A 27,052-nucleotide genomic window follows, 5' to 3' on the forward strand; every position below is an offset into this window, starting at 1 on the left:
ACACGTCGAAGGTGCTTCTAGGCTTTACTGAACAGATGCAGCCAAGTTATCGGCTCTCACAATTTGGTGTCTCAAGGAGCGGTGGATGACTGTATGTCTTGGCCGCAAGGCCGCCAACTGGCGACTCTTGATTGAAGGAGAGCAGCCGTCGGTCGGTCGGGCGTGAGCCTCCGACCGATCGGGATCTGCTGTATACCGTGTTGGACTGTGCTTAGTGTTTGTGGTTGGCACGTCAGACATGCGGGAAGACGTTGTTCTCTTTTTGAGGGTTTCAAGTTGGAACGCGCGGATGGAGTTGTACTTCCCCATACTGGTCGTGGATGTGGGGCCTCTCGTTTCGTGGGTATGTCCATTGGACGAGTCAACTCCTCGATAGATCTCGTCCATGTGCTCAAGAGAGTGCCAAAAGGATGCTCTCGTGAGTAGCCCGACACTACTGGACATCTTTCTGACCCTGCCGTACTAGAAGTCGATAGGACATTGCTCCAACGAGCCCATGGTACGTTCGAGGCGTTGGCGCCTGTCCCGTTGTAATCATCCGCAGAAGCAGCAGCAGCTTGATGGCGGTAATTAACCACTTGACATCGCGCGCAAGAGTTTGCTACTTACGCAACGATACATTAAAGTAGACCGAGATACGCGGATTCCTTGAGGCTCGCTGCCTTGTTGGAGGCGCATAATGCACTCACTAAACGGAGCCGCTGCCAAGAGCCAGGCACCATTAGACCCCCCTCCATGACAGAGTGACAGAAAGCATTCACCGCCGCATGCAAGAGGCGCAAAGCGGTTGAGCATTCTCCGGACGATATCTCTGCCGCGGCGCGATCGCGCGCGCCCTCCTCTATCGCGCCTCCGCCTCCACCATCTTTATATATTTATTCTGCCCCGTCTGCGAGTTGTTTCCCTCCAGCCCACCATGCTCGCACTCTCCCCGGCCATCCTCGCGACCTCGCTCGCCTCGCTGGCCCTCACCGCGTCCGCCGGCCACGCCCTCGCGCCGCGCGCGTCGCCTTCCCCCGGCGACTCGTTCTACCGCCCCCCATACCAATGCGCGACCAGCATCACCCAGTTCGTCGGCTCGCCGCTCCCGCTCGCCTCCGCCGACTACCGCACGGACACGAACTCACTCAACTGCGAGTACGGCGACGAGATGGACTCGTGCAGCTACGACACGGCCACCGGCGCGCTGGCCGTCCCCGGGCTCGCCGGCTGCCCCGCGACGCTCTCCGCGACGGGCGGGTGCGTCTACGAGTGCGCGCTCAAGGAGACGGGCGGGACGGACCTGCTTGAGGTGCTGTATTTGGCCTACGACAACACCCTCCAGTGCGAATACTGGACCGGCAACCAGTGGCTCTTCTGCCTCTACGTACGTCGCTCCCCCCCGCCCCCGCCCCAGCTCATACGGACAGCGCGACTGACGGACTTTTGCACCCCTGCATGCAGAGTTCCTCGGGCACGCTGAGCGCCAACTCTGGCGCGTCCAGTGGCCACAGCTGCCCCACGACGGTCTCGTACCAGTGCGCCGTGGGCCAGTCGCCGCGCCGCAGCTACCGCGGCGTGGACAACTATACCGCCTGGCTCGACCGTCGCGCTGCCCGCCGGGCGCGCGAGGCCGCCCCTGCCGCTGCGCCGGCCCCCGTTGCGGCTCCGGTCGCTCGCCGGAAGTACTACGCCAATCGGCGAGGATGATTCGAGAGGAGGCGCCATGGACTATAGAATATTCCTGTTCTGCCGGTATTTAGAGGCGGCATGACACTGGGCTGGTTCTTCCGACCACGGGCCCGGGACAAGTGGAGGCTCAACTCAAGGAGTGCAGTGGGGTGTGGCTTCAAATTCAACTTACCGAGCCGTCCTATGTAGTCACGGTCACTAGGTGAGTGTTCGAGTTCTCGGTTTCATCGATTGCATCTTTGGAAGGGCTATTTTCAATATCGTCAGCCGCTTCTGCGGTACTGTCGACGTTAAAATGGGATGGTGTTGTGTAGTGCTATTTTACAGGCATTACTACAACTACAACAAATGCTTTCTCTAAGTTAGACCCGCGGGGGGCCGCTTAGCGTGGTTGTGTTGGTATTCAGCCGTCCTAGACAAATTCTGGACGTGTCGAGATATCGCATGTAAGGACAAGTGTGTCGGTCGAGTCTTCGACTTTTTCGAGTCCCAATTCGCAGGTGGCTGTTTGATGCATTGGACGGTCTCGGCATGGAAGGATCAGGGTGTCGAGTCTTTGACTTCGTCGAGTACCAATTTGGATTGGCGGCCTGGGGAACCGGACATCGAGACCGTCCACGAGCCAGACTGGGCGGTGAGTGTGGTGTGGCGTTGAGGGTGCCCGCAGAGCCTAAAACCGCCCTGCGACGCATCATTTACCGCATGCATACTTGTGCTCAGGGTCTACGGGGTCTTCAAGGGCGCTGCGTATCTGTCGACGCCACATCGACTTTGGATTCCGCGCTGAGGTCGCGAGTGGGAGTTCGCACCTATGCCTGGCTCTGGCACATGTCTGGGATGGCAGTGTGGGCTATAAGGGGACCATCACCGTCAGCTGAGTGTCACTGTATGGTATGGAGAGAAATTCATGTACGTACATGGACGCATACTATCAGGGTATCGTGGTGGCTCCCACGTCTGCTTGGGCCTCCGAATGATTTGACCATCGAGAAAATCGGAGGACAGTTTGCCGTAAATGTCGTCGGAGATTTGATGGAGCACTACTGAGACGCTTCCACGCCGAGGCCCCGAGGTCAAGGCCGTAGGCGGGTAGTAGATAGGTGGGGTAGTTCGAAGGGTGCGCGAGATCTGCCGAGATCCCACGATGCCATGGTCCTGCGTTCGAGCATGTTGGAGAAGGGGAGGGGGGGGGGCGCATGCTGATTTGCCGTTGCTCGGCAATGGCTTAGTAGCAAGGCAGTGGTCTCGTCGACGGGGAGGCGAAGCCTGCTTCGCGCCGCCTTCGACGGGCCCCTCGTTCGTCTCTGCGTGCCGCGGTGTGCCAGTTGTGTGTGGTTCACCGTTCTCCTTCGAGCCTCAGACCCGTCGAAGGAGAGTGCCTTATCGAGTGCGCCTGTTGTTGGATTGAACGGGCGGTGAATGTCAAGGTTGCCAGCGTAGACCGGATGTCTAATTGGGCGACGACTCGGCAGCCAGGTCCGGGACGGTCTGAAGATAAGCATCCTCGTCCGCACGGTCGTTGTTGGCCCATCTTGTCCGCAATCCATTACTCCCGAGGTGCGTGGTCTGCTGGCTCTGTGTGCCATGGAATAGGCTTTGCTTTGCTCGTACCTGCCGCGCTATGTGCGGCCAAGTGCACCGGCGAGTCTCCTTCGAGTCTGCAGGGATAGGCCCTTTTCGAGTCGCCGAGTACGCGCAGGCGCAAGGTCGTCCACTCGTGTCGCAGCGCTGGATGGGTGCCGCCAGAGATGAGGTCGAGGTTGCCGGCGTAGGAGAAGATTTCGGAGGCGATCAGGAGCGCAGGTCCTAGACGATATGGGGCATCGGTATGGCGAAGAGGCCGAAGTGCACCATGAAGCTGAGCGTGGTACGTAAGGGGTCCGGGGGCAGCGCGAGCCTTTTGGGTGAACCGAGTCGGCGTGACTTGCATGGAGTGACATGACCGTGCAGACGAATTTGCCAGGTATAACTCCTTCGCTGTATGATCCTGATGCAAACTGGCAGATGACCGAGTCGGAGCGGGGTGGTTCGGAGTTTGTAGTGGCACGGTACGTCGCATGCCTATCTACTCCCGTTCGTTTGTTGATCCAGCGGCGAGGACTTTCCAGACGAGGGCGGTGGTATGCAATCACCGTGGCTCCGGACGCGCTTCTTGAAAGGCCCCTCACGACCACGCACGTCGCTTGAGCTGCTTAACCCTGGAGAGGTCCTGTGGCAGGCATGTCAAACGGCTAGAGCATGAACCAACCTGTCATCGAAACGCACCTCACAGACAAGCTGCGTTGAGACTGTTCTTCCATGCATCATCAAGCAAGCTTTGTGCCTCCCAGCGCAAAGCGATTCCGAACGTCCCGTCCAACCGCAGTGGGTGCCAATGATAGAGCAGGGATTGCGAGTGTGGCACGCGTTGTCCCGGCACGATGTCATGGAGAGAGAGACCACTGCCAGGACGTGGATGTAGCTAGCGTCGCGCTCAGGCTCCCGTCGGGTTGGGTGCGAGCATGACCATCTGCTGTCGCATGAGCGGTTGCATATTCGGACTCAGAGTCATCGGAAGACTCGGGCTTCTCCTTACTAAGGAGGTAGGCGCGCTGTTGGTCTACGCAGGTGTGTCTTTAGTATGACCGTAGAGGTACGGGAACAGCTGATTGGCTTACCAGATGACACGTTGGACCAGTGGCGTATGATCGTCCCCCCCGGGAGAGTGGCCTTCAAGGTGAGCTCGCACGGTACACATCCGTACCCACAGAAGGTGTGCGCGAGCGTCGCGTTCACCAGGGCTGCGAAGAATGCTTCGCAGTCTCCGACGTCCCCTCCTAGGAGTGTTGAGACGGCCCCGCGGATCGAGTGCGAGAGCGGATCGAGTGCGAGAGCGGATCGGGCCACCCTCGCGGCGGCTCCTGAATGGTTCGTGTCAGTGATATTTTACCTTGTGTTGAGCTGGTGTAGTACTCACCAGGTTGTCGGAAGCGTCGATTGGAAGGAGCTCCCCTGTATCCCGCGGTCCGGTCGCGCAAGGGTAACTGGAACGTTCGGTGCGGGTTTGCTGGCACGCGACTGATCACGAGAGGGCGGACGTAGGAGGGAAAGAAAACTAGAGCCGTCCACGTCGACGGGTTGCGATCGTACGCGACCAGGGAAAGCCCAAAGCGCGGTGCGCGATCCCGGGGGTGAGCTCGATGATTGGTGTGGTTCGACTCGTGCGAACGCCCTCCGTATGACGTGAAGAGGCCAGTTTCTCTGGAAGGATGTGGCGACCCAAGGATTGGATGACTGGAGGACAAGCATGAGACTCGACGAAGTCGGTGAAGAGGGGGAGACGTCCGCTTACTATGAAGAGTGCATCGGGCTATGGTGGGCGGTGGCATCTGCTCCTCGAGTGTCGAGATGAGGTGGGTTGGGATTTGACGATACTCATGGAGGACGGGCTCTTCGATGTTATATCCTCGTACGCCCTAGTGGCAACAAACACCTTACGGACAAAGGTAGTATAACAAACAGTCTTGGATGTGTCTTTCTGGTTTCAATCGGCTTCCTGGCTGTTATAATGTCCATTCATCCGCGGGACCCACATAGTACCTAAAGGAACAACCTGACGGGTTCAATCGCTATCCCGAAAGGATAGCCACTGAACACAAGCACGCATTACTCATAACGCCGCTATCAACGCGCCACTCTTCACAATATCACAAAGACTCCTTTCGCCTACTCACAAACGATAAAAAGATGCTCTTTGCCTCCTAGTCGCCTTCACCTATCACTGATGGCAGGGCCATTGTACTTGTATTCAAACCGCTACTTTCGTCCCGTTTGAACGATATGGCATCAAGATCGTAAATGAGACAAACACCGAATCCGAGTACATACAACAAGATGTGCTGAGCCAATATCGCAGTGAGTAACCGTAATCGAAACCGAATGAAAGATATCGTATAACGCAGTCTAAATGGTAAGAAGCAGTCCAGGTATGTATCTAGTACATCACAACACGCCGTACGCCTCAACGGCGGATAAAGGTACGAACGAGCTAGCTGCCAGAGCCCATGGCCAGAGATCATCCGGTATATATCGCAACATCGCATTCCGTAATTCGGGCCAGATTACGCTCCACCGCCTCATCGACATGAAGGTCTCCAGTTCTTTCATCATTTTCTTCGCGAAGTAGTGATCCCGCGGGGGTATACCACCGCAGACCAGCCACGCCTGCGACGGATCCTGCGAAATAGGCGGCGCATAGTAATTAGCTGAAGGCGGGCGCAACTCGGGGATCGTTAGCGGCGTGACCATGCGCGCCAGCCTGGACGGCCAGTACAGGTATTCGAGCTGTTCGCGGGTGAGGAAGAGGTGAATGAACTCGTCCTCTGAGACCGTTCTCCTGTGTGACACGAAATGTCGTCAATCCCGGTTCGTCTCGCCCACAGCGTGAGTTATTGACGTACCCCGGACCAGAGCGCCCAGCTGCTCTGAGCTCTGCTGCGACCTTCTCGCAGTGTAGCCTATGGAAGCTGTCAGATGAGTGTGTATGGATGGAATGGACTTCATATACGTACCTGGACGCATGCACATTTGCGCGCCGTCGCTCCTGGTTGGGCCGCCAAGTAACATCACCGTTGAGGAACTCGTCGGACAAATCCCCGAACATCGTGTTACGAGCGAGAGGACGATTGTGAACAAGGGAGTTGAGGAGATGACATGTCGTTCCTGCTCTCTATCTTCTTATAGGCTGCGCAACATACTGTTCCTGGGGACCCCTTTCTGCTGTGCGCGGGGCCCAAGTTGCTGTCCGCGAAAACATGCGTCCCGGAGGGACAAGTTCCAGGGTGGGCCATTGAACCACTCGGGATCTTGATGCCACAAAGCCGAGACGCCGCTTGTGGCGTAGAGGGAACGGCCGGGCGGTAGGGGCCACGCTGTCGACGAGCGCCGGTTTCAAAGTCTTATTGTTCGACCTTTTGGGAAAGTATACGCAACTCCTGGCCACGCTGCTGCGGCATGGGACCTATGCATTGATCGTGATATTGCCTGCCAGGACGTCGCGGCTGGAAGAGATATGTTCTGATCTTTGACGAAATGAAGACGGCAGCGGCTGCTCATTGGATGTTCACGTTTCGCTATTGTTCCCTCGTGGCGGAGGAGGCCGTTTCCAGAACTGACGACCAGAGATGCGACAACACTTCACATTGGGCACTGTTGAGCCACAGCTAGCGGTAAGTTTTACATTTACTTTGCGCGGAATACACTCGGGGCCGACCCCGTCTAGTCTGTACATGCTATACGTGCGCACCTGATCCAATACAATCCTACGCTTTTGTTTACTGCTTTCCTGCAGACGGCTCTCCAGGCGTCGCAGAGATGTGCCAGTCGAGCTTCTCCTCCCACTTCCCCGGGAGGAGCTGCGAGATCTGCTCAACGTCCTTGTCGCCGCGGCCGGAGAGGCACTGCGGGCCGAGATGTCAGCGGACAGCCATGCTGCTCAAGATCAAGGGGACAAGACGCACGATAACGATGTTGGCGTCCTTCGGGAGGGTCTTAGCGAGCTGAACAGCCCCCCAAACGGCATGCGAGGACTCCAGCGCTGGAAATGAACCGAGTCAATGTCGTCCACACTCCAGGCACATTTCGAGCTAGAAGTGCATACCTGGAATGATGCCCTCGAGCTGCGTGAGCATGCGGAACCCACGGAGAGCCTCTTCGTCCGTCGCAACGGTGTACTCCGCGCGACCAGAGTCTTTCAGCCAGGCGTGCTCAGGTCCGACGCCGGGGTAGTCCAGGCCCGCACTGATCGAGTGCGTCTCGACGATCTGGCCGGTTGCGGACTGCAGCACGTACGTCCTCACTCCGTGGAAGACGCCCGCATGGCCCTTGCTCAGCGTCGCACTATGCTTGTCGCCGCTCAGACCCTCTCCACCCGCCTCTACGCCAATGAGACGAACGCTCTTGTCGGGGATGAAGTCGTAGAACGTTCCGATCGCGTTACTGCCGCCACCGACGCACGCCACGACAGCATCAGGGAGCTTCCCGATCTCCGCCTTCAGCTGCTCCTTGATCTCCTGGCCGATGACTCGCTGGAAGTCACGGACGATGGTGGGGAACGGATGCGGTCCGATAGCGGAGCCGATGAGGTAGTGAGTGTTCGATAGGTTCGTCACCCAGTCGCGCAGAGCCTCGTTCACTGCATCCTTGAGCGTACACGACCCAGAATGCACGGGGATGACCTCTGCGCCGAGCATGCGAATGCGGAACACGTTCAACGCTTGCCGCCTCACGTCCTCTGCACCCATGTAGATGACGCACTGGAGCCCGAACCGTGCGCAAGCCGTGGCGGTCGCAACACCGTGCTGGCCTGCACCGGTCTCGGCGATGATCCGAGTCTTGCCTAACCTTTTCGCGAGGAGGATCTAGTGACGGGGTAAGCTCCGGACACTAAGGGTGTGAGTCTCCCTCGTACCTGACCGATGGCGTTGTTAATCTTATGCGAACCTGTGTGGTTCCTGAGATGGACGTCAGAAAAGGGGGCGCAGCAAGGTGAATGGCATTGGCGTACAGGTCCTCGCGCTTGAGCCAGATCGTGGCGCCGCCCGCATGCTCCGTGAGCTTTTCGGCCTTGTACAGGTTTGACGGCCTGTTCATGTAGCCATACAAGCTCTTCCACTCCTTCTGGAACTCGGGGTCCTTCATCGCAGCGTTGTGCGCCTCCTCGAGCTCGATCAAGCAGTCCCAGAGCGCCTCCGGCACATACTGACCGCCGAACTGACCGAAGCGCGGCGGCAGGACATTGGGGTGCGCAGATTCCGTTGAGACGGCGTGCTTCACGCTCGGCCTTGAGCGGGTCGAAGACGGGCGGTGGGATGCGGAGGGCCGCCTCGGCGGCTGGCCCTTCAAGCTAATCTCACGACAGTACTCCTCTACTCTCTGCGCGACCTGTCCCTGGGCCGCAGACTTGATCACCGAGATGATGCGGCTACCGATGACGACGCCGTCCGCGCCTGCATCGGCAACGAGGTCGAAGTGCTCGCGCGTGGCGACACCGAAGCCCACGGCGAGAGGAACATCGGTGTAGTCTCGTACGCGCGCGATCAAGTCCGGGAGTGCGGAGTTCATCGTGCCTGTGACTGAGGAGCCTGTGGTACCCATCTAGACCGCGTCATGTGAGTGTGCCAAATATTCTTACGAGCGAAGAAGCCAACCTTCGATACGATGTAGATGAATGTGTCGGCGATGGAGGCGAGGAACTCGATTCGGGACAGGGAAGTGGAGGGAGCAACGAGAGGGACGTAAGTGAGGCTAAGGCACGTTTGGTCAGTGTCATGGATGGAAGCGAACGAGAGACGGACTTTGCTGCGCGGCACTTGTCACGGAACGCGACTGCCTCCTCTGGGGGAAGGTCGACGACGATGTAGCCATTCGCTCCGGCCTCGGCAGCATCTTGAATGGCCTTCTCCTCACCGTACGCGATGAGCGGGTTGTAATAGCCTGCGAGGTACGGTCGTGGTAAACTTGAGTCATGCGCACGCCTAAAGCAGGAGTGACTCACCCATTAATAGCACGGGAACAGTCAATCCCTTGCTACGTGCCTCCCGTACCATACCCAAGCACTGCACATAATCCATGTTGTTCTTTAGGGCAATCTACAACGCCGGGCATGGGTCGCATCGCAAGTCTTGCGCATCGGAAGATGAAGGACGTACCACGTTCGTTTCCTGGATAGTTGGCCCATCCGCGATTGGATCAGAGAACGGTACACCAAGCTCAATGATGTCTGCTCCTCCCTCCTGCATCGAGAGAAGGATAGGTACGGTGTCCTCGACCCTCGGGTACCCCGCAGTCACGAAAGTGACCAGAGCCGGACTTGTCTGCACGTTTCGTCAATAATTGTCGTGTCATACAGGCCACCGCATCGCACCGAGTTGTTCTTAGCCTCGAATGTCTTCTTGATAGCCTCCATGGTGGGTGAAAGAGAAGGGGGGGGGATGTAGGAGTCAAGCCGGGGTGTACAGTCATTTTAAGAGAAAGTGAGGTTTCTGTAATCTCGGCTAGATCATGAATAATGATCGAGATTACTCCGGGATCTAATCTATAGCTAGCGCCCATAGATTGAGCGCGTCGCCCTCCTCGCCTCAGAGTCAGGTTGTCGGCTCGACCACCATCTCGCCTCATTTCCGCCTCGGACTACCGCAGAACGAGACATGGATATGTCAACGTCTTCCGATGAATCCAAGGTGTTGATTATAAACACCGGTGGGACCATCAATATGATATTCAGCCAGCAGGGGTATGTCCCAGAGCCATACTTCCTCACCGAAAGTCTTCACAGCCAGCATCGCTTTCACGACCCGCTGGAAGAGTCGCTTTTCTCCCACTCCGGTTCTTTGGAAGGTTACAGGAGGTGGACCAACAGCGGGCAGGGCACTCCAACCGGGTCGTCCTTCAGTAGTAGCCGCGAGCCTTCTCCCAGTCGACACGGATCGCACGACTCCCCAACCTACCAGTCCCTCACTCTGTCAGTCCGATCATCACGCCCAATAGGCACCCCGGAAACGCTCGCCCCTACTGCGGACAAGATGCTACCGCGCCAACCTGTGTGCAGGAAGGTGGCAGAAGATGTGTACGAGGCTCAGTTGCCTACCCTGGTGACGCCGAGGAGCAGCGGTCCGGAAGGCAGCAGCAAGCGCATCCGGTACTCCATTCTAGAGGTCTGCAGCACTCTGACACAGATTGAATGCAATGCTGACAAATCCACAGTGGCACCCACTCTTGGACAGTAGCAACATCGAGATTCAAGGTAAGTGGCCGACTGATGTACGTACATTCGCATTCCATATCTCTGAGCGATTCGCTTTGCCTCAGTGCAGATTGGATCCGGATCGCCAGAGACATAGAACTGAACTACTCTAATTTCGACGGCTTTGTAATCTTGCACGGCACGGACACCATGTCCTACACCTCGTCCGCGCTTAGTTTCATGCTAGAAGACCTCGGGAAAACAGTCGTACGTCCACACATGCTCCCTTTGTACGCCATCATGACCTCGTTCTCTAGGTCGTCACAGGCGCCCAGATCCCACTATCACAGCTACGCAACGACGCTGTAGACAATCTTCTCGGCGCATTGGTGATTGCAGGGCACTACATAATCCCAGGTATGCAAGCTGTGTCCACATGCGGATGTCTTCTGACAGCGCTCGATCCGTAGAATGCTGTCTCTACTTCAATCATACTCTGTTCCGAGGCAACAGGGTATCGAAGATGTCATCTTACGACCTGAACGCGTTCAACAGCCCGAACTTCCCTCCGCTGGTCAACGGTGATATTCGGATCATCCACGCTACAACGTTCCTGCATTCTCAATTATCTGCACAGTTGGCATCGATATCGTCGTGAACTGGCACGATGTCATGCGCCAGACGAACCTGCGTCGATTCCGGTCCCACAAGCGTCAGTCCATCCATCGCGCTCTTACATTATTCACGCCGCTGACCCGCTGACACTTTTCTAGTCATGAGCCCGCATGTCGGTAAGCTGCTGAGCGCATCATCTCTCTATTCGCATAAGCCAATGAGCGAGTCCACGCCCAGCAACCCTCCGCCTCTTCCCTGGCATTACCGGGGCAACCATTCGCGCATTCCTCATGCCTCCGACGCGTGGCGTCGTACTGGAGACATTTGGCGCTGGAAACGCTCCGCAACGTGCGGACCTCGTCGAAGCTCTCAAAGAGGCATGCAACAACGGAGTCGTCATCGTCGCGATCACACAATGCACAAAAGGCTCTGTATCGGATGCCTACGAGACCGGCCGCAGTCTCATCCAAGCAGGCGTTGTTCCCGGAGGAGACATGACGCCCGAGGTACGTCGCCGTCGCCGCGTCGGATCGATACCAGTACAGCACTGGTCCCGCCCACAATCGAACTATTCTGACCACACCGTTCGCCACAGTGCGCGCTGACGAAGCTCAGCTACCTTCTATCCAAGCCGGAGCTGTCCATTGCGCAGGTCCGCTCGCTGATCGGGACGCCCCTCCGTGGGGAGCTGACTCTGCCCGAGAGCAAGATCCCCGCCGTGCTCAGCCAGCCGACGACCATCGGACAGAGCCTCGAGAACATGCAGGGCCTCCTCTCGCAGGTCCTCCGGCTCTCCTCCCCCACCTCGTCCGCATCTGGACGCTCGCCGCGGATTGTCATCGACGGCGTGGGCGCGGACGAAGAGGCCGACAAGGCCACGGCGCCGTGGAGCTGGACGGCGGCGGAGGCGAGCCTGATGGAGAGCGCGCTCTTCCCGTTCCTCATCCACCTTGCTGCCGCACGCGACGACACGGACGGCCTGGCGTTCTGCTTGTCCGCCGAGTCTGGGGGCACGGACGGGCCTGGGGTATGTGTGGGGGGCGGTCTGGCGAACTGCTTGGACCCTTCGTCGGGACGGTCGCCGCTGCACGCTGCTGCGCTTGGCGGACATACGAAGGCGGCGAGCATGCTCCTGGAGGCCGGGGCGCTCGTGCATGTGCGCGATTCGCTGGGGCATACGCCGCTGTACTATGCTGCGAGACAAGGCCATGAGGACCTTGTGGACTTGCTGGTGAAGACAGGTGCGAACCTGAGCGGTTTGGACGTCGAAGGCGGGTTCGTGGCGCTTGCGGTTAACAAGGCGATGCATGCGCGGGACGAGCGGGTATTGAACATCTGGAGGAAGGCAGGGGCTGACGTGAGCCCACGACAAACATGATCGCTTTGCAAGTCGTAGTATCAAAACAAGATAGGTATAGGCTACAGTAGGTATCTCCAAAACCCCATGAGACATTAGACAAGAAACTTCACCATGACAAGCACGAGACCGTTGTGCAGCGTAACCCAGCAAAGCCAAGGAGGAAAGTGTGGACTTTCAGTCAACAACGATGATTTCGGTCTGAGGGCCCGAAGCATCGCCAGGTTCGTCCTCCTCGAAAATGCCCCCGATGGTCTCAGTCAACGTCTTGAGAAAGACTGTCATCTGGTCGCGTGCGAATATGAATGGGTCCTTGAAGAAATTCAGGCGGCTGACGATGTCCGGATCCTCCTTATCAAGGTCCCGCGGTTCGTACCGCACCTTCTGCACGAGCTGCTCCCGTGTCAGAGGTTCGCCTTCGGGGTGATCGTCTGGCTTGACGTAGGTGTCGCGCAGCGAGAAGTTGAACGCTGTGGAGGAGAGAGGAAGTGTCAGTCTCGCCTCTTCGACGTACGTAGATGATACTCACAGAACTTGAAGTCGTCGTTCATGTAGGTGTAGATGCACAAAGCCATCTCTTCCTCGAGCTCAGGGAAAGCGGGCGAACGCTCCATTTTGACGGATGTGATGAGTACATTGGTCATGTCCTCGTATATCCGGATGACGGGGGCGTTCTTGACTTCCTGCTCGGTGCGTCGTGACGGTCCACTGAACGCGGGCCTAGGAGCGTGTTGGGCTTGCGCGAGCAGGTTCTTCGACCGCTCGATCTCCGCGTCCCGCTCCATTTGCAGGGTTTTCGCTGCAGCCGGATCGCGCTCAGACAACGGGCAGAGAGAAGATCGCATGAACTCACCTTCGCCCCGGAGTGTCGCAATTTGCTGCTCCTTGCCCGCCAACGCCTCGTCTCGCTGTTTGATGGTCTCATGCAGACGGGCAATCTCTTCCTTCAGAGCGTGCTTCTCTTCCTCCGCCGCTTCTCGTGTCAGGAAGTGTAGGGTATAGGATTGGTCTGACTTGGAAGCTTTGGAGGGCGATTGTAGACTCGTAAGACGCGACGTCAGTTCTTGTATCAGGCTCTCCTTCCCTGTACCGCTGTCAGATTGTCGTGTAAGCAACTTGGGGCCAGAACTTACGCTTCATGCTCTCATCGTAGTGCGCCTTGTAATCAGCCAAAGATTGCTCGGCCTCTGTGGTACGGACGCGGAAGACGTCTTCGAGCTGGGACGCCAGCTTGTCTCTTTGTGCAGCAATCTGATATGATTCAAGTCGCGTTGTGAGACCTAGGAAGCAGCTCGATACTGAGACGTCGTACCTCCTTGGCATTCTCTCGTGTTTGCTCCAACTGCGCGCGTAGGTGCTCGACCTCGCGATTCAGTCTCTCCTCCGCCCTCGCCTGACGTGCAGCAGCAGCAGCGGTCACACCTCCCTTCGCCCTCGGTGGCCTTGTACCGTTGCGTGCAGTGCGCTGGACGGGCGCGTCCGGTGGCTCGTCCTCGTCAACCTCCAGGACACCGTCATTGTCCACCTCCATCGCGTCGCCTGACGCGCCATTGGCCTTCGCAGCAGCGTTCGCCCTCGCCTTCCCTTTCGCCGGCGCTGCCTTCGTCGCGCCGTTCGCGTTCGACTTCGCCGCGCGTGCAGGCGCCTTCTTTGTGCCCTTGCCCTTTGCCGCGTCTTCCTCCGGCTCCTCGCTCGTCTTGCGCTTCTTGCCGCTGGGGGACTCGACGAACACGACTTCCTCGTCGTCCTCCTCGATCTCAATCGCCTTGCTGGCAGCCTTCTTGATCGCGGCCTTTTTCGACGGGGGCTTGGTGGACGGGCCTGCGACGGGTCTCACGCTGTTCGAGCGTGGGCGGGACTTGGGTGGCGGGGCGGGGGTGGTTGGGCCGTAGTTATTCGCTGAAAGAGTCGCGCACCTTCGTTCATATTCAGACGTCCTCGGTTCAAAGACACAGACAATGAGAAAACATACCAAAGTCATCGTCTGAGATGTCGGACATGGTGGCGGTCGCGGATAGAGTTCGCGCGTCCCAAGCGACGCGTGAACGCGGTGGCGCCTGCGCGGTACCCACACGATCGCCCCTGAGTCTTCCTCTTCAGTACCCACCAGCTGCTCTTGGTCCTCTGTCGCCATGTCGCCTATTGCCATATGTTCAGATGCCAATATTCTTTTGTTATTTTCGAGGACCGCGCATGCCTAGTCACTCGCCGCAGCTACCGCCTACAGCCGCCACGAACCTATGAAACACCGCTCTTATACCCAGACCACCACCACCAACTCCCTTCGGTCCTCAGACTCAAACTGAACTCGCCATCAATATGGAAGAATACCTCCGCGAACGTCATGAGCTCATGCTCAAGGATCGAGCTCTCCGACACGACCATGCCGCCCACAGGAAACCTTCCCTAGATGAGATCGAAGCCGACGCGGTCCTGAGGAAGATCCGGACTACGGAGGCGAAAACCGTATGGGATTCGAAACGCGTGGTAGAGCATCCCCATGGCTTTCAGCAGATGTTTCCTGGAATGGAGTTCTTGACCGGTGCGTACATGCATGGATCTCGTCGCGACACATAATTCATATACACTCGCCACAGCTCGCTCAACCATCATGAGCACAAAACTCTTCGCAATCTTGAGCGAGGTGCGTAAGGTGCATGAATACCTCCTTGGTTCATACCATGACGTGCCGTAGATGCCGAAAGGTGGTCTCCTGCACGCGCATCTGGACGCTACCGTCCGAGCCGACGTCCTTCTCAAACTTGCTATGAAGCAACCGGCTATCCATGTACGGGCCCCTGGCAGGCTGTCCATGGGTACCTTCAAGACTGTATTGCCCCAGTTCCGTGCTCTGCCACAAACTCAATGGACCCAGCTGCCGAGCATTACCGACCCATCCTATGATCCCAATACTTGGGTGCCCATCAACAACGCCCGACGTAACTTCAGCGATGCATTAGGTGGACCAGAAGGTTTCGATCGCTGGGTCATCGGCGCTCTCATGATAGAACCCGCTGAAGCGTACGGGACCCATAATAGTACGGCGAAGGCAAGTTTGCGAGTCCACCAATAGACCCAACGCTCACCTGGGGCGTGCGCAGATATGGGAAAAATTCGGGAGTACTTTCATGGTTTCCGATGTGAGTTTGAACACAAAATCAAGTTCGATCATCTGTACTCACTTTGCTTTCAGGGTCTCATCCGTTTCGTACCTATATGGACCGAGTATGTCCGCGAATTCCTGCTGTCTTCGATTGCGGATGGGATTTCGTACGTTGAGCCTCGCATTCTGTTCTGGCACAAGTAAGCATTATGCCCTTTTCATGCATGTTCGGCGAAAGTGCACCAAGCTCACTGCCGCTTATAGGCAAATGGTTGGCGCAGACGGTGAAGAGAACGTCCCGCATCGTATATGGTTCCAGATGTACGAGCGCATCCTCAACGAAGTGAAGGCATCCCTTGCAGCACAGGGACGCGCAGACGAGTTCGTCGGGTCGAGAATCATCTACTCGACTTTGCGCATCGGCACGCCCGAAGAGCTCGAATGGTATACTGAGGACTGTCTTGCGCTTAAGCAAGAGTTCCCGCATCTTGTTGCCGGCTTCGACATCGTCGGTCACGAAGACTCGCTTGAGCCGCTCATTAAGTATGCAGACGTGTTCCTCAGGTTCAAGCAACGGCAGAAGGAGCTCGGCGTGGGTATACCATTCATGTTCCATGCGGGCGAGACATTGGGCGATGGCTCTGCTGCCGATGTGAACCTCTACGATGCGATCCTGTTGGGCACGAAGCGCATTGGACACGGGTTGGTATATTTCCCACCATTTGCATGCATGTACTTTGTCGGTGACACTCCATTTTCAGCTACTCGATCTATAAGCACCCACATCTCATGGAGATTTGTCGGGAGAAAGGGATCTGTCTTGAGATGTGCCCGATATCGTATGTCCTCTTCTTATTATTAACGACGACGCATGGCTCATCTCTGTGCACCACAGCAACGAGATCCTGGTACGTTCCCCTCCAGAACTTACGAAGTCGGCGTTGTGATTGATGTCGCCCCTAGCGTCTTGCTGGTTCGATGCCAATGCACCCGCTGCCTGCTATCATGAACCATGGTGTGCATGTCGCACTATGTTCAGACGACCCGGCAGTGTTCGGCAATATGGGTCTTACCTTCGACTTCTTCCAGGTAGCTCAACTTCGAGCGTATGCACGTTTCATTGTTGCTGACGGAAAGACGTAGGTATTCGTAGCAAGCGAGCTGAACGGCCTGTACACCTTGCGCGAGTTGGTTTGGGACAGCATTCGAGTGAGCGTCGTCGTACTTCTATTCCCTTCATGTACATTCTGACATGTTCGCAGTTCTCGAGCTTGGGTGAGCAGGAGAAGGACCATGCGCTCGCGATGCTTGAAAAGCGTTGGGCTCGGTTCGTGAAGTACATATTGGAGTACGGGACAGCCGAACGGCTGAGGAACTAAAAGCGCGGCTCGCATCTTGATCATGTTGTAACCTATCTATATGTATTGCGTGAACGAGGGTAACAGGGTCTAGTGGTAAGTGCTATCAACGTATCCTTATCCCATCGCTAACATACATTCCACTGCAGAATATGTTCTGTCGTATTCGTCATTGAAAGCAAACGATCATATCAGCCAACCGAGCGTGTGTGGGTGTGGCAACTGGACAGTGGACGGCCGTGCCGGACATTGAGTTCAATGTTATCACCTGGCCAACAGCAGACATCTGACCGCATACGAGCGTCCATCAGATATGTATGACTCAGACTTCATTTCCGGTGATTGCAAAGGTATATGAACCGCGTCGATCCTCATCCTCTTGGCCCCTAGGTACATTGCCTCTCACGTCATCATCATATACATGAACAACGAGTACATCCGAGAGCGCGAACGGCTTATCGCCGAAGACCGCAGCCGTAGAGTCGACGCGCTCGCGCTCGCCCAGGCCACGGACGCCGAGAAGAGGGCGGACGAGATCGTGAGGCGCATCCGTTCGGAGGAGAATGAGACGGTATGGGGACCCGACGCTCCACCGATTCCTGGGTCCATGCATGTCTTCCCTGGGATGGGGTTCTTGACGGGTACGTTCGGAGGCTTAGGAAGGCGTCTGAGGGTGTAGCTGATCCCAGTACGGTAGCCCGGGAGACGATCGTGAAGACGAAGCTGTTCGAGATTGCGAGTAAGGTAACGCACGCCTCTTCGTACTTCGCGTATGCACCTCATGTGGATGAGTGCAGATGCCGAAGGGAGCGTTGCTTCATGCACACCTCGATGCCATGGTCAACGCACGGGTTCTCCTGCATATCGCCCTCAAGTACCCCGCGATCCACGTGCGCACAACCGAGAAACTCACAGCGGGGAACGTGAAGGCGACGTTACCGGAGTTCTGTCCTCTTCCTGAGCGCGAATGGACGTCGGTGAAGAGCCTCACGGGAAGCGGGTACGAGCCGGGCACCTGGGTGCCATTGACTAGCGCAAGGGAGGCGTTCGGCTTTGGAGGACCTGAGGGCTTTGATGATTGGGTCGTCGCTGCGCTGACTATCAACCCGTCTGAGGCATACGTGACTCACAACACTACTGACAAGGTCAGCAGCCACGCGCGTTCGTCCATATGTCAAGGGTTGCTGATGGCTCCTTCGTGGTAGATATGGAAGAAGTTTGGCACGACCTTCATGGTAGCGCGGGTACGTACGAGCGGTGCGTGCATACACGTCGTATCTGAACGAGCTCGATGTGGCAGGGAATGTCTAGGTACTTCCCGGTGTATGAGGACTACGTCCGCGAGTTCTTCCGCTCGTCTGTCGAGGACGGCATATCCTACATCGAGTCGCGCATGCCGCTCTGGTACAAGTGAGCTTGCCCTGTCTGTGTCTTCTACTCGTACGCTCAGCGTCGTCTCAATCACGTATGGTGTGCAGATATATGATTGGCCCTGACGGGCAGGAGAACGTCCCGCATCGAGAGTGGCTGTTGGCCTACGATCGAGTGATGAAGGAAGTCAAGGAGGAGTTCGCCAAACAGGGCAGGGCGGACGCGTTCATCGGCTCGAAAGTGAGAGCTGTTGTCCCTCCACGCGTTGCGTGTAGGAAAACCGCTGACAGGACTGCTCCAGATTATCTATTGTACGAAGCGCGATGCGACTTGCGAGGAGCTCGAATGGTATCTGGAGGACTGCATCGCTTTGAAGCAAGAGTTTCCTCACTTGATCTGCGGTACGACTGGCATCCCTTCACTCAGCTTTCTTTGTTCATCTAGCTGATGTGGCCGTGCAGGATTTGACCTGGTCGGACACGAAGACCCCTTGAAGCCGTTGGTATACTACATCGAGCCCTTCAAGCGGTTCGTACAACGTCAGAAGGAAGTTGACGTCGACATTCCGTTCATCTTCCACGCCGGAGAGACTCTTGGAGATGGTACCCCTGCGGATATGAATTTATACGATGCGATCCTCCTTGGGACGAAGCGCATTGGACACGGGTGCGTGTCTTCCCATAATTAGGATGGGTGATGTGTTGACACACTGCCCAGGTTCTCTCTCGTCAAGCACCCGAGGATCATGGAGATATGCAGGGAGCGGGAGATTGCCGTGGAAGTTTGTCCTATCTCGTGAGTCTTCAGAACTATACCATTTCTCTCTCTCAGAGTCAGCTAAAACCATGAGATAGGAATGAGATCCTGGTACGATTTCGCGACATCCATCTGTCGTCATGACACTACTTATAGTGCTGGTTTCAAGCGCTACACCGGGTCGATGCCCATGCATCCTCTGCCGGTCTTGATGAACCAAGGCATCCATGTCGCGCTGAGTTCCGATGACCCTGCGATGTTCGGGAACATGGGTCTCTCGTTCGACTTCTTCCAGGTGTGCCAGCAGTCCGAGATGTGGCTTCTAAGCGTAAGGCTGATGACTACTCTGTGCAGGTTCTGGTCGCGAGCGAGGTCACAGGCTTGATCACACTTAGAGAGATGGGTAGAGACAGCCTGAAGGTACGCCGGTCCCACCGTCATTGAGAGGATAGTTCTGACCTCTTCCCAGTACTCATGTCTCGATCCGGAGGATAAAGCTCGCGCTTTGTCTCTTCACGATCAGCGCTGGTCAAAGCTTGTCGAATGGATCACAAGCGAGTTCGCTGACACGTTGAAGACGTGATACCTACATATCGCCATCGACGCAGCTCAACCTGACTTTCGCAGAGACATCTGAAGAGACGACATCGTTCAACACCGTACTAGCCTACCCCTTACCGCCAGGATTCAACTTCGGCCCCACTGAAGGCGGGTCTTCAACGGCCCAATGTCCCACCGTTGCCCATGTACGATATACACGATGACTGACGTTCAGCAGAAATTCATAGCGGGATGGGTGCATTCGCACTAAATGGCGAGCTGTGCTGCGAATGTGTCTAACAGTGTCAGCTCCGAGACAGTTCATCGACATGGTGGGAACAGACCGCATGGTGTTGAGACTGCCGCCGCCGGCTCGTGGCATTCTTCAGCGGCGAAGAGCGCTTACGATGCTCTCTAGTGGTGTATTCCTCGAAGGGTGGTCGCAGGTAGGTCAGTAATCCATGTCAACACTACCTGCTGCGATCTTTCGTACACCTCTCACACTGTCAACGCCTATGTAGGTTGCATCAATCCCCAATATAAGCAAGCAGGCCGACGATCCTCGGTGATCGATACGGTTGATTACATACATGCGATTGGGATTTCGGATGACTCGATGGAAGAGGTCATCCGACGAACTTCAGAGCGCTGCAGATTGCGTAAGTACTTAAGGGCCGAAGTACACTGACGACATCCCCGTCCCTCCAACCCTCGAACTGGTCATGGAAGAATATTTGGCCAAACGAGAGGCACTCATCCTCGAAGACCGAGCGAGGCGCGTCGATCACGCGAACTCTCGAGCTCTCTCGTCAGAGGAGCGCAGGGCGGACGAGATCATAAGACACATACGAACGGCAGAGGCCGAAGCTGACAGTAAACCACATCCATGGCTCGCAACAACTATTTCCCGGAATGGAGTTTCTCACTGGTACGTGCATCTTAGGCCTCGTACTCGTATGTTGGGTTCCTCATGCGCGATCTTAGCTCGACAGAAGATAGTAGGAACCAAGATCTTCGACATCCTCAGCAAGGTCTGTTCTATGATTTTTCCCAAGTTCAACGGTACTGAAAGGTTCGTCTCTCAGATGCCGAAGGGCGGATTGCTGCATATTCACCTCGGCGCAACGGTGCGCCCTGACATTCTGCTCAACTTGGGTCTCTTGTACCCTGCGATACACGTCCGCGCATCCGCGCCCATTACTGAGACGACAATCAAGACAACCCTTCCCATCTTCTCTGCCCTTCCTAAAGAGGAGTGGACGGCAACATGCAGCCTAACTGACTCGTCCTACAAACCGGACACCTGGGTACCTCTGCAGAACGCTCGCAACAACTTCAGTCCGGCGCTTGGTGGACCAGAAGGCTTCGACCGCTGGGTCATAGATGCTATGATGATCAACCCGTCCGAGGCATATGGAACCCATAATACCCCCGATCTCATATGGAAGAAGTTCCAGAGCACTTTCACGGTTAGCGAGGTGAGCAGTGAAGTCGCCTCATGTTTGCCTGTCATCCACTGATGGCATGTATTCCCAGGGAATGTATGGGTATATACCTCTCTGGACCGAGTATATTCGCCAGTTCTTCCTATCCTCTGTGGAGGACGGTATCTCTTACACGGAGCCCCGGATGATATTCTTTGGCGAGTGAGGTTACATCTCGCCGTTTCTCTCCTTTGGTGATTCTGACCCCGTTTCACAGCTTTGTGACTGGGGCGGATGGTCGCAAGAATGTCTCACACCGCGACTGCCTTGCAATTTTCGACCGGGTGGTCAAAGAGGTCAAGGAAGACTTAACGAAACAAGGACGGGGGGATGACTTCCTTGGATCACGGGTGAACGGTGTTCTATCATTTGTAGGTGTTATTTGGCACTGACTCCGCGAAGATCATCTACTCGACACTCCGGCTCGTTGCTCCTGAGCAGCTTGAGCACTATCTTGAAGACTGCCTCGCTCTTGCGCAAGAATTCCCGCACCTCATCGCGGGCTTCGACCTCGTCGGTGCAGAAGACTCGCTCAAGCCCCTGATCCACTATGCAGAGCCCCTACTCAAATTCATTGAGCGTCAGAAGGAGCTTGGGCTCTATATCCCGTTCATGTTCCATGCCGGGGAGACGCTTGGAGATGGATCACCAGCTGACATGAACTTATACGACGCGATCTTGCTAGGGACAAAACGGATCGGACACGGGTGCGTAAGAACGTCTAGCTGGTGGGGTAGGCTGAAGTGGTGTCTGACAACTATACGGTAATCTTCAGGTTCTCGCTCTACAAGCATCCTCGGCTCATGGAGTTGTGCAAGGAACGGGAGATCTGCATCGAAGTATGCCCTATATCGTGAGTTTTCCTCAGCAAATCGCCGCATTTACAGGGTGTTGATGGACGTGGCCGTTTAGTAACGAAATCTTGGTACGCCCTGATCACTGGAGTACGCAATCTCCGCACTCGCTGACAGCTCATCGCACGTCATAGCGTCTCTGCGGCTCCATGCCGATGCATCCCCTTCCTGCACTCATGAATCAAGGTCTTCACGTCGCGCTCTGCTCTGACGATCCATCGATCTTCGGGAACATGGGTCTATCGTTCGACTTCTTTCAGGCAAGTAGACAAACACGTATCTAGCGATCCCTGTTTCACCCTAGTACCGTTGCAGGTATTCGTTGCTAGTGAAGTCAACACGCTTGCCACGTTACGAGAATTCGTTTGGGATAGCATCAGGGTATGCGAAGCACCTGTCATTGAGTGCGAAAATACTGACACATCTCAAACCGTAGTTTTCCAGCCTGAGCGACGATGAGAAGTCTCGTGCGTATGGAATGCTGGAGCGCCAATGGAGCAAATTCATCCAGTATATCCTCACCACGTACGGGAAAGTCGAGTATGCTCATTGAACGCCTCAACGGCGCTGAGCTCGTCCTTCGGATCGGTTTGATGGCTTCAACAGCCAAGGTAAGCTGGTCGCTGCCTTGTATAATCCGATAACCTGTGTCTAGACCTTGGAGCGCGTTCTTCAGGCACGATTAAGGCCCACGTAGCTCGGACACCGCAGTGGCGCAGCGCTGGTGACATCCCCAGGGCCACCTTGGGGCCAATTCGAGCTCATTCCGCAGGCTCGGTGTGGACACGGTGAAGCAATCTGGTGTAGGCTCGGTGTGGACACGGCGAGCAATCTGGTGTAGGCTTCGGTCAATATATGTCTGTCACCGATTGTTCCGTACAGGTGGCCGGGGCGCGCACAGTCCTGCAATGTATGTGCGCCGATGGCGCGCTGCCTCAATAATTCAAGGGAATCCCACATTTAACCGCCGTGTCTCGCGTTTGAACGCCATGTCAGGTGAGTAAAGCTGTTCTCCGCTCCCGGGTCGTCTGACACGCTCCGACTCTTGTACAGGGTGAGGATGGTGTCCACAGGTGCTCTCCGTACAGCACGGCCCCTCGTACATCAAGCACGATACATATATAAACCTCTTCGCTCTAAGATTCTGTCCATATTCCACAGAACTCAACTCCTCTCTCGCAACAACCACCGACCTCCTTCGTCTCTATAACCGCTCTAAACTGATTACGATGGTCGCCGTCCGTACCATGCGCGCTGCTTTCTACACTCCGGGCGACAACAAAGCTGTCCTGAAGGATACGCCGATCCCAACTCCCACTTCGAAGCAGGTCTTGCTCAAGGTCGCTGCTGCTGGCGTCTGCCACTCCGACGTCTACTTCCTATCCGATGACGTCGCCAACCCCCGTACCTATGTTATGGGACACGAGAACGTAGGATATGCGGTCGAGTACGTCTGTGTCCGACGAACTGGATCATTCTGCTGACCTTCTATCAGGTGGGGCTCCGAGGTGACTGGCATCGTCAAGGGTCAGCTCTACGCAGTGTGGGATTCTATTCCATGCGCTAGAGCCACACCGGGATTCCCACCCTTCTCGGACAGTATTGGACTAGGGGAGAATGGCGGTTTTGCAGAGTACTTGGTCGTCGCTGCTAGCGAACTTGTGCCGGTTCCCGAAGGACTTGCTCCAGAGGTTGCTGCTGTGTCTGCAGACTCGCTCATTACCGTCTATAATGCGGTTCACAACGTGGCTGAGGTGAGTATTCCTGCGATATCATGCTTCTTCGCAAGACTGTGTATCCTGTGACAGCTTCGGCCCGGGACCACCAAGCGTGTCCTTATTTACGGCGTGGGCGGTTTGGGCCATCAGGCTGTCCAACTGGCGAAGAGCTACGGCGCGACTGTGTACGCTTGCGACTTCAAGCCTGAGGCTCGGGAGCTGGCCTTGTCTCTGGGCGCAGAGCAGGTTTTCGACCATGCTGAACTCACCGCGGCCACGGCCGATACTGCCGAGAACCCGTTCACGGTCGACATCGCCATTGACTTCGTGGTCGACGCTCAGTGTGAGTGCATCACACACTCGGTGCCTGATGTTCACTGAATGTTCCATGTCTAGCCTTCAACCTGATCTCCAACGCCGTGAAGAGAGTCGGAGGTGACCTCAGCAACTCGGGAGGCGTCGTTGTGCTGGTAGGTGGAAATTGTCCAAACGAGGAGACACGACACTGACATCACAATGCATTCCAGGTTGGTCTCTCAAGTGCTCAGCTCACCATCACGCCTATTATATATATCACATGGCATATCAACGGTAAGGATCCTGTCGCTTTGGGCAGATGATATGCTAACGATGCGAATGGGACACCAGTGAAGACCTCTATATATGGAACCATTGATGACCTGAAGGCATCTCTGGACCTCCTCGCCCGGGTATGTCGTCGTGACCTCGGAGTCCTTACTGATCTCGATTCTATACTTACCATCTTGTATCACTTCGAAGGGTGTTATCAAGCCCGTAATCTCTACAGATTCCCTGGACAATATCAACAAGGTCCTCGACGCCTTGAAGGCCAATGAAGTCACCGGCAGGAAGATCATCATGCCCAACTCGGGTGTGGCTTACTGAATTGGATCCACTGCAAGCATCCCGGATTTTATCCTGTATCCCTCTGAGAGCCGTAGAGCTTGTACTATTGACTTCGTGAACTTGAGACTTCCGAGCGGCGTGCCGATTCATCTCGTTTTCCTCGGCATAGCGATTGTATGGCTGGACCGCCTTCTTCGGCACATCAGGCGCAAGCTCTTCCCTTGCAGAACGCGATACACCTTGTCTGTTTGCTCGTCAAGTCGACGCCTCTGAGCCGTTACGTGGGGCGAGGGTGGCATATGCAACAATCGCTGTATACGAAGATATCGAAACTGCACTGGACTCTGTAGCACTCAAAATCAATGGATGTATGAGCAAGCGTCCAAACAACGACCAGGAAAAGTATGAGGGGGTCGCACTCAAGCCCGCATTCCCCACGTAGTACGAGTCACTGGCACGCACGCTCGCATATAGAACTAACATCAATTTGTTGTCGTGCCGACCATGAACGCATGCAATAAGCTGCCGAGAGTCGGAACTCCATACTAGATGTGACTATAAGCACCAAATCGTTTCAGACATCCCAGACGGTGACGACGTCTGCCAGACTTCCAGCGTGAGCAGGAAGCAACAACGGCAACATGGGTCAAGCACTCACAGTCCCATCCGGTAGGGAATAATCACTTCGCGAGAATGAACTTCTGCAAGACCTCCCAGCTCGGCACTGGCCCCTTGCATCTGACTAACCAAATCTCTTCGCCATCAAAGCCGTCGATGAGCTCCGGGTCCTGCTCCTCCTCGATATCGTCGTAGAAACACGCGATCTTGACAACGCTTTCGTCCCCACGGCCGCCTTCCAGAACGCGCAGCTCGCTCTTCAGCCTCCGAGCTACGTACTCGCGCTCTCCCTTATCGGCCTTGTCGATGTAGTACAACGACAGGTGCGCCACGGGCGGGACGGCGGCGTCTCCGAGGGACGCGCGCAAATGCTCCCGTAGTGTTTCCAGCGGCGAACCATGAGCGGAGTGAACCGCGACGAAAACCGACATGAAGTACTTCTCCCCGACCTCGAGCGACTTGAAAGATACCGGGATAGCCGGCTGGTCACGGGGCACTGCGGCTCGAAGCGCGGTGGGGTCCGACGACGAGGCGAGCGTGACGTGAGGCTGAAAAGGAGGGAACGAAGAGGGGGAGTTGGTCGTCGGCGGCCCTATCTTCATCGCCGTTTCTATCTTCCTCCTCGTCTCCTCGTTAGGTACAAGCCATAGTGAGATCGCTTGGGTCGATGTCGGAACCCAGCTAGGACGCAGTAGGACTACCAGGACGAAGCTTACCCATGTGGGTCGAGAAGGGACACCTGTTCGAGAAGTATGTCAATCATATGTTAACAGCGAAACGATCAGATGAACTTATGTACCTAGTTGTTGTTAGAGAAGGCCGAGTGATGGTTGAAGGTAAAATACAAATCTGGCTCAACGCTACCGCGCCGAGCGTCTGATACCCACGTGGTCCCCGTGGGAGGAGGGACACACGGGGACCCACAACGCGTAGATGGTTGCCTTCTTTTTATCTTCGCAACTCCTTGAATCCTCGCCACAGCATCTGCCGCGGATTGTTCACCTTGCCATCTCACTTCGGCATGCAGCAAATTAGCCTCGTATGCTCTCACGCAACGATCCGGAGACCAAACGTGTTCATAGGACTAGTCACGGAATCAGGAGTCTGAGGAATTGTCTGCCTACTCACTCCGGATACGGACTATCTCCATCTCTGCTATTGTTTCTGCGTGCTTAGAGATCTTCCTGAAGAGATGAACACCCCTGCTCACAAAAGCACAGGTACCCGAGTTGCGCGGGAGAGTTGCCCTGGACGCTGCTCTTAGTAAATGAAACAACACCAGACTTCATACCATGCTTTTGTCGAGAGGAGAATGTCGTTAGGTGCGTTGTCCCCAAGGCTCGAGCTACCAGAGGAATTTCTCGGTGCTGCTATAATCGCTGTCGACGTGTACGCGGCGACAGCACATACAACACCCCATCCGAGTCGTATCTCCCTCCCAGCGAGGACAAATACACCTGCGGACTCACGCACACATCGTATCAGCACTATTTACGAGGCCCATATGGGGAAAACAAGGTATACGATCTCTCTGATGGATTGTCGTGATCAGCTATCACTCACTCAAGACTAGCGCACCAAAATCATCCCATGAGAAGCGTGCGCGCGCGACACGGTCCCATCCTCGGCAAGGATCGCCAGCCGCTCCTACCGCTGGGCCCTCCAACAACAACGGGAGGTGAGCGTCATCCCGCTCCCAATGCCATGTCCGGAATACTAGTACTGATGACGGGATTCGCAATGACAGGACTCGAGGTGCTTCCCGCCATACGAGCGGACCCCGCGATGATATTAATACAGCCGAGAGGCGTGCCAACGCTGCAACTTCTGCAGCCCTGGCATTGAATGCTGAACAACCGGTGGCAGGACCATCTTCCGTATCAGCCGCCTCACACCCAGTAGCAGGACCGTCTTCCGTACCAACGCCAGCTACCGAGCAACCCGTAGCAGAACCCTCTTCCGTATCCGCATATGACCCAAACCCTCATCTCGAACGCCTCCGGTGAGCACGACACCCA

At 56.0% G+C, this 27,052-nt stretch overlaps 10 protein-coding genes across 10 annotated transcripts in view; 6 read left to right on the top strand and 4 right to left on the bottom strand.

Annotated features, from left to right (window-relative positions):
* Nucleotides 1–889: 889 nt before the first annotated feature.
* On the top strand, nucleotides 890–1,973 carry L226DRAFT_617799 (uncharacterized protein). Its single transcript, XM_067687090.1, has 2 exons — nucleotides 890–1,366; nucleotides 1,444–1,973. The coding sequence occupies exons 1-2, from the start codon at nucleotides 917–919 to the stop codon at nucleotides 1,687–1,689; spliced, it is 696 nt and encodes a 231-aa protein (XP_067528518.1). The 5' UTR covers nucleotides 890–916; the 3' UTR covers nucleotides 1,690–1,973.
* A 3,501-nt stretch (nucleotides 1,974–5,474) lies between these two features.
* L226DRAFT_617800 (uncharacterized protein) lies at nucleotides 5,475–6,570 on the bottom strand. Its single transcript, XM_067687091.1, has 3 exons — nucleotides 6,222–6,570; nucleotides 6,111–6,167; nucleotides 5,475–6,046 (listed from the first exon to the last, which is right to left on the bottom strand). The coding sequence occupies exons 1-3, from the start codon at nucleotides 6,311–6,313 to the stop codon at nucleotides 5,653–5,655; spliced, it is 543 nt and encodes a 180-aa protein (XP_067528519.1). The 5' UTR covers nucleotides 6,314–6,570; the 3' UTR covers nucleotides 5,475–5,652.
* A 225-nt stretch (nucleotides 6,571–6,795) lies between these two features.
* Nucleotides 6,796–9,652, bottom strand: L226DRAFT_617801 (bifunctional tryptophan synthase TRP1). Its single transcript, XM_067687092.1, has 10 exons — nucleotides 9,575–9,652; nucleotides 9,360–9,524; nucleotides 9,206–9,299; nucleotides 9,006–9,144; nucleotides 8,859–8,955; nucleotides 8,216–8,805; nucleotides 8,120–8,162; nucleotides 7,310–8,069; nucleotides 7,170–7,246; nucleotides 6,796–7,109 (listed from the first exon to the last, which is right to left on the bottom strand). Exons 1-10 carry the CDS (start codon nucleotides 9,614–9,616, stop codon nucleotides 6,984–6,986), a joined length of 2,133 nt encoding a protein of 710 aa, XP_067528520.1. The 5' UTR covers nucleotides 9,617–9,652; the 3' UTR covers nucleotides 6,796–6,983.
* A 158-nt stretch (nucleotides 9,653–9,810) lies between these two features.
* On the top strand, nucleotides 9,811–12,488 carry L226DRAFT_617802 (asparaginase-domain-containing protein). Its single transcript, XM_067687093.1, has 9 exons — nucleotides 9,811–10,364; nucleotides 10,414–10,453; nucleotides 10,524–10,660; nucleotides 10,711–10,810; nucleotides 10,864–10,974; nucleotides 11,031–11,105; nucleotides 11,167–11,184; nucleotides 11,246–11,514; nucleotides 11,604–12,488. The coding sequence occupies exons 1-9, from the start codon at nucleotides 9,858–9,860 to the stop codon at nucleotides 12,384–12,386; spliced, it is 2,040 nt and encodes a 679-aa protein (XP_067528521.1). The 5' UTR covers nucleotides 9,811–9,857; the 3' UTR covers nucleotides 12,387–12,488.
* A 54-nt stretch (nucleotides 12,489–12,542) lies between these two features.
* L226DRAFT_474144 (uncharacterized protein) lies at nucleotides 12,543–13,688 on the bottom strand (the record flags this gene model as incomplete). The annotated part of the gene is made up of 4 exons (XM_067676563.1): nucleotides 12,543–12,861; nucleotides 12,900–13,164; nucleotides 13,219–13,444; nucleotides 13,482–13,688. The coding sequence occupies 4 exons, from the start codon at nucleotides 13,686–13,688 to the stop codon at nucleotides 12,543–12,545; spliced, it is 1,017 nt and encodes a 338-aa protein (XP_067528522.1).
* A 784-nt stretch (nucleotides 13,689–14,472) lies between these two features.
* L226DRAFT_496217 (Metallo-dependent hydrolase) lies at nucleotides 14,473–17,026 on the top strand. The gene is made up of 12 exons (XM_067677549.1): nucleotides 14,473–14,907; nucleotides 14,963–15,009; nucleotides 15,061–15,426; nucleotides 15,467–15,505; nucleotides 15,559–15,668; nucleotides 15,733–16,170; nucleotides 16,230–16,307; nucleotides 16,364–16,376; nucleotides 16,432–16,557; nucleotides 16,612–16,677; nucleotides 16,731–16,922; nucleotides 16,976–17,026. The coding sequence occupies exons 1-11, from the start codon at nucleotides 14,685–14,687 to the stop codon at nucleotides 16,845–16,847; spliced, it is 1,623 nt and encodes a 540-aa protein (XP_067528523.1). The 5' UTR covers nucleotides 14,473–14,684; the 3' UTR covers nucleotides 16,848–16,922; nucleotides 16,976–17,026.
* Nucleotides 17,027–17,111: 85 nt separating this feature from the next.
* On the top strand, nucleotides 17,112–19,660 carry L226DRAFT_385219 (Metallo-dependent hydrolase). Its single transcript, XM_067674421.1, has 13 exons — nucleotides 17,112–17,467; nucleotides 17,524–17,570; nucleotides 17,624–17,971; nucleotides 18,032–18,070; nucleotides 18,127–18,236; nucleotides 18,305–18,437; nucleotides 18,499–18,598; nucleotides 18,659–18,863; nucleotides 18,915–18,992; nucleotides 19,052–19,064; nucleotides 19,123–19,248; nucleotides 19,308–19,373; nucleotides 19,423–19,660. Exons 1-13 carry the CDS (start codon nucleotides 17,248–17,250, stop codon nucleotides 19,534–19,536), a joined length of 1,599 nt encoding a protein of 532 aa, XP_067528524.1. The 5' UTR covers nucleotides 17,112–17,247; the 3' UTR covers nucleotides 19,537–19,660.
* Nucleotides 19,661–20,293: 633 nt separating this feature from the next.
* L226DRAFT_385291 (Metallo-dependent hydrolase) lies at nucleotides 20,294–22,444 on the top strand. The gene is made up of 11 exons (XM_067674422.1): nucleotides 20,294–20,421; nucleotides 20,478–20,524; nucleotides 20,579–20,971; nucleotides 21,030–21,139; nucleotides 21,195–21,327; nucleotides 21,380–21,684; nucleotides 21,753–21,830; nucleotides 21,890–21,902; nucleotides 21,966–22,091; nucleotides 22,147–22,212; nucleotides 22,268–22,444. The coding sequence occupies exons 1-11, from the start codon at nucleotides 20,406–20,408 to the stop codon at nucleotides 22,382–22,384; spliced, it is 1,404 nt and encodes a 467-aa protein (XP_067528525.1). The 5' UTR covers nucleotides 20,294–20,405; the 3' UTR covers nucleotides 22,385–22,444.
* Nucleotides 22,445–23,060: 616 nt separating this feature from the next.
* Nucleotides 23,061–24,455, top strand: L226DRAFT_527542 (N-benzyl-3-pyrrolidinol dehydrogenase; the record flags this gene model as incomplete). The annotated part of the gene is made up of 7 exons (XM_067679130.1): nucleotides 23,061–23,278; nucleotides 23,327–23,585; nucleotides 23,640–23,892; nucleotides 23,946–24,019; nucleotides 24,077–24,140; nucleotides 24,198–24,259; nucleotides 24,330–24,455. The coding sequence occupies 7 exons, from the start codon at nucleotides 23,061–23,063 to the stop codon at nucleotides 24,453–24,455; spliced, it is 1,056 nt and encodes a 351-aa protein (XP_067528526.1).
* Nucleotides 24,456–25,096: 641 nt separating this feature from the next.
* L226DRAFT_555675 (uncharacterized protein) overlaps nucleotides 25,097–27,052 on the bottom strand; it is a gene marked incomplete at its 3' end in the record, with an annotated part of 5,069 nt that continues 3,113 nt past the window's right edge. The window contains exon 5 of the mRNA XM_067683072.1: nucleotides 25,097–25,715. Within this exon, the coding sequence (XP_067528527.1) occupies nucleotides 25,097–25,715 (619 nt within the window). The remainder of the gene's footprint in view (nucleotides 25,716–27,052) is intronic.

Source organism: Lentinus tigrinus, assembly GCF_003813185.1.
Source record: "Lentinus tigrinus ALCF2SS1-7 unplaced genomic scaffold L226scaffold_81, whole genome shotgun sequence".
In the NCBI taxonomy this organism is placed as follows: Eukaryota; Fungi; Basidiomycota; class Agaricomycetes; order Polyporales; family Polyporaceae; genus Lentinus; species Lentinus tigrinus.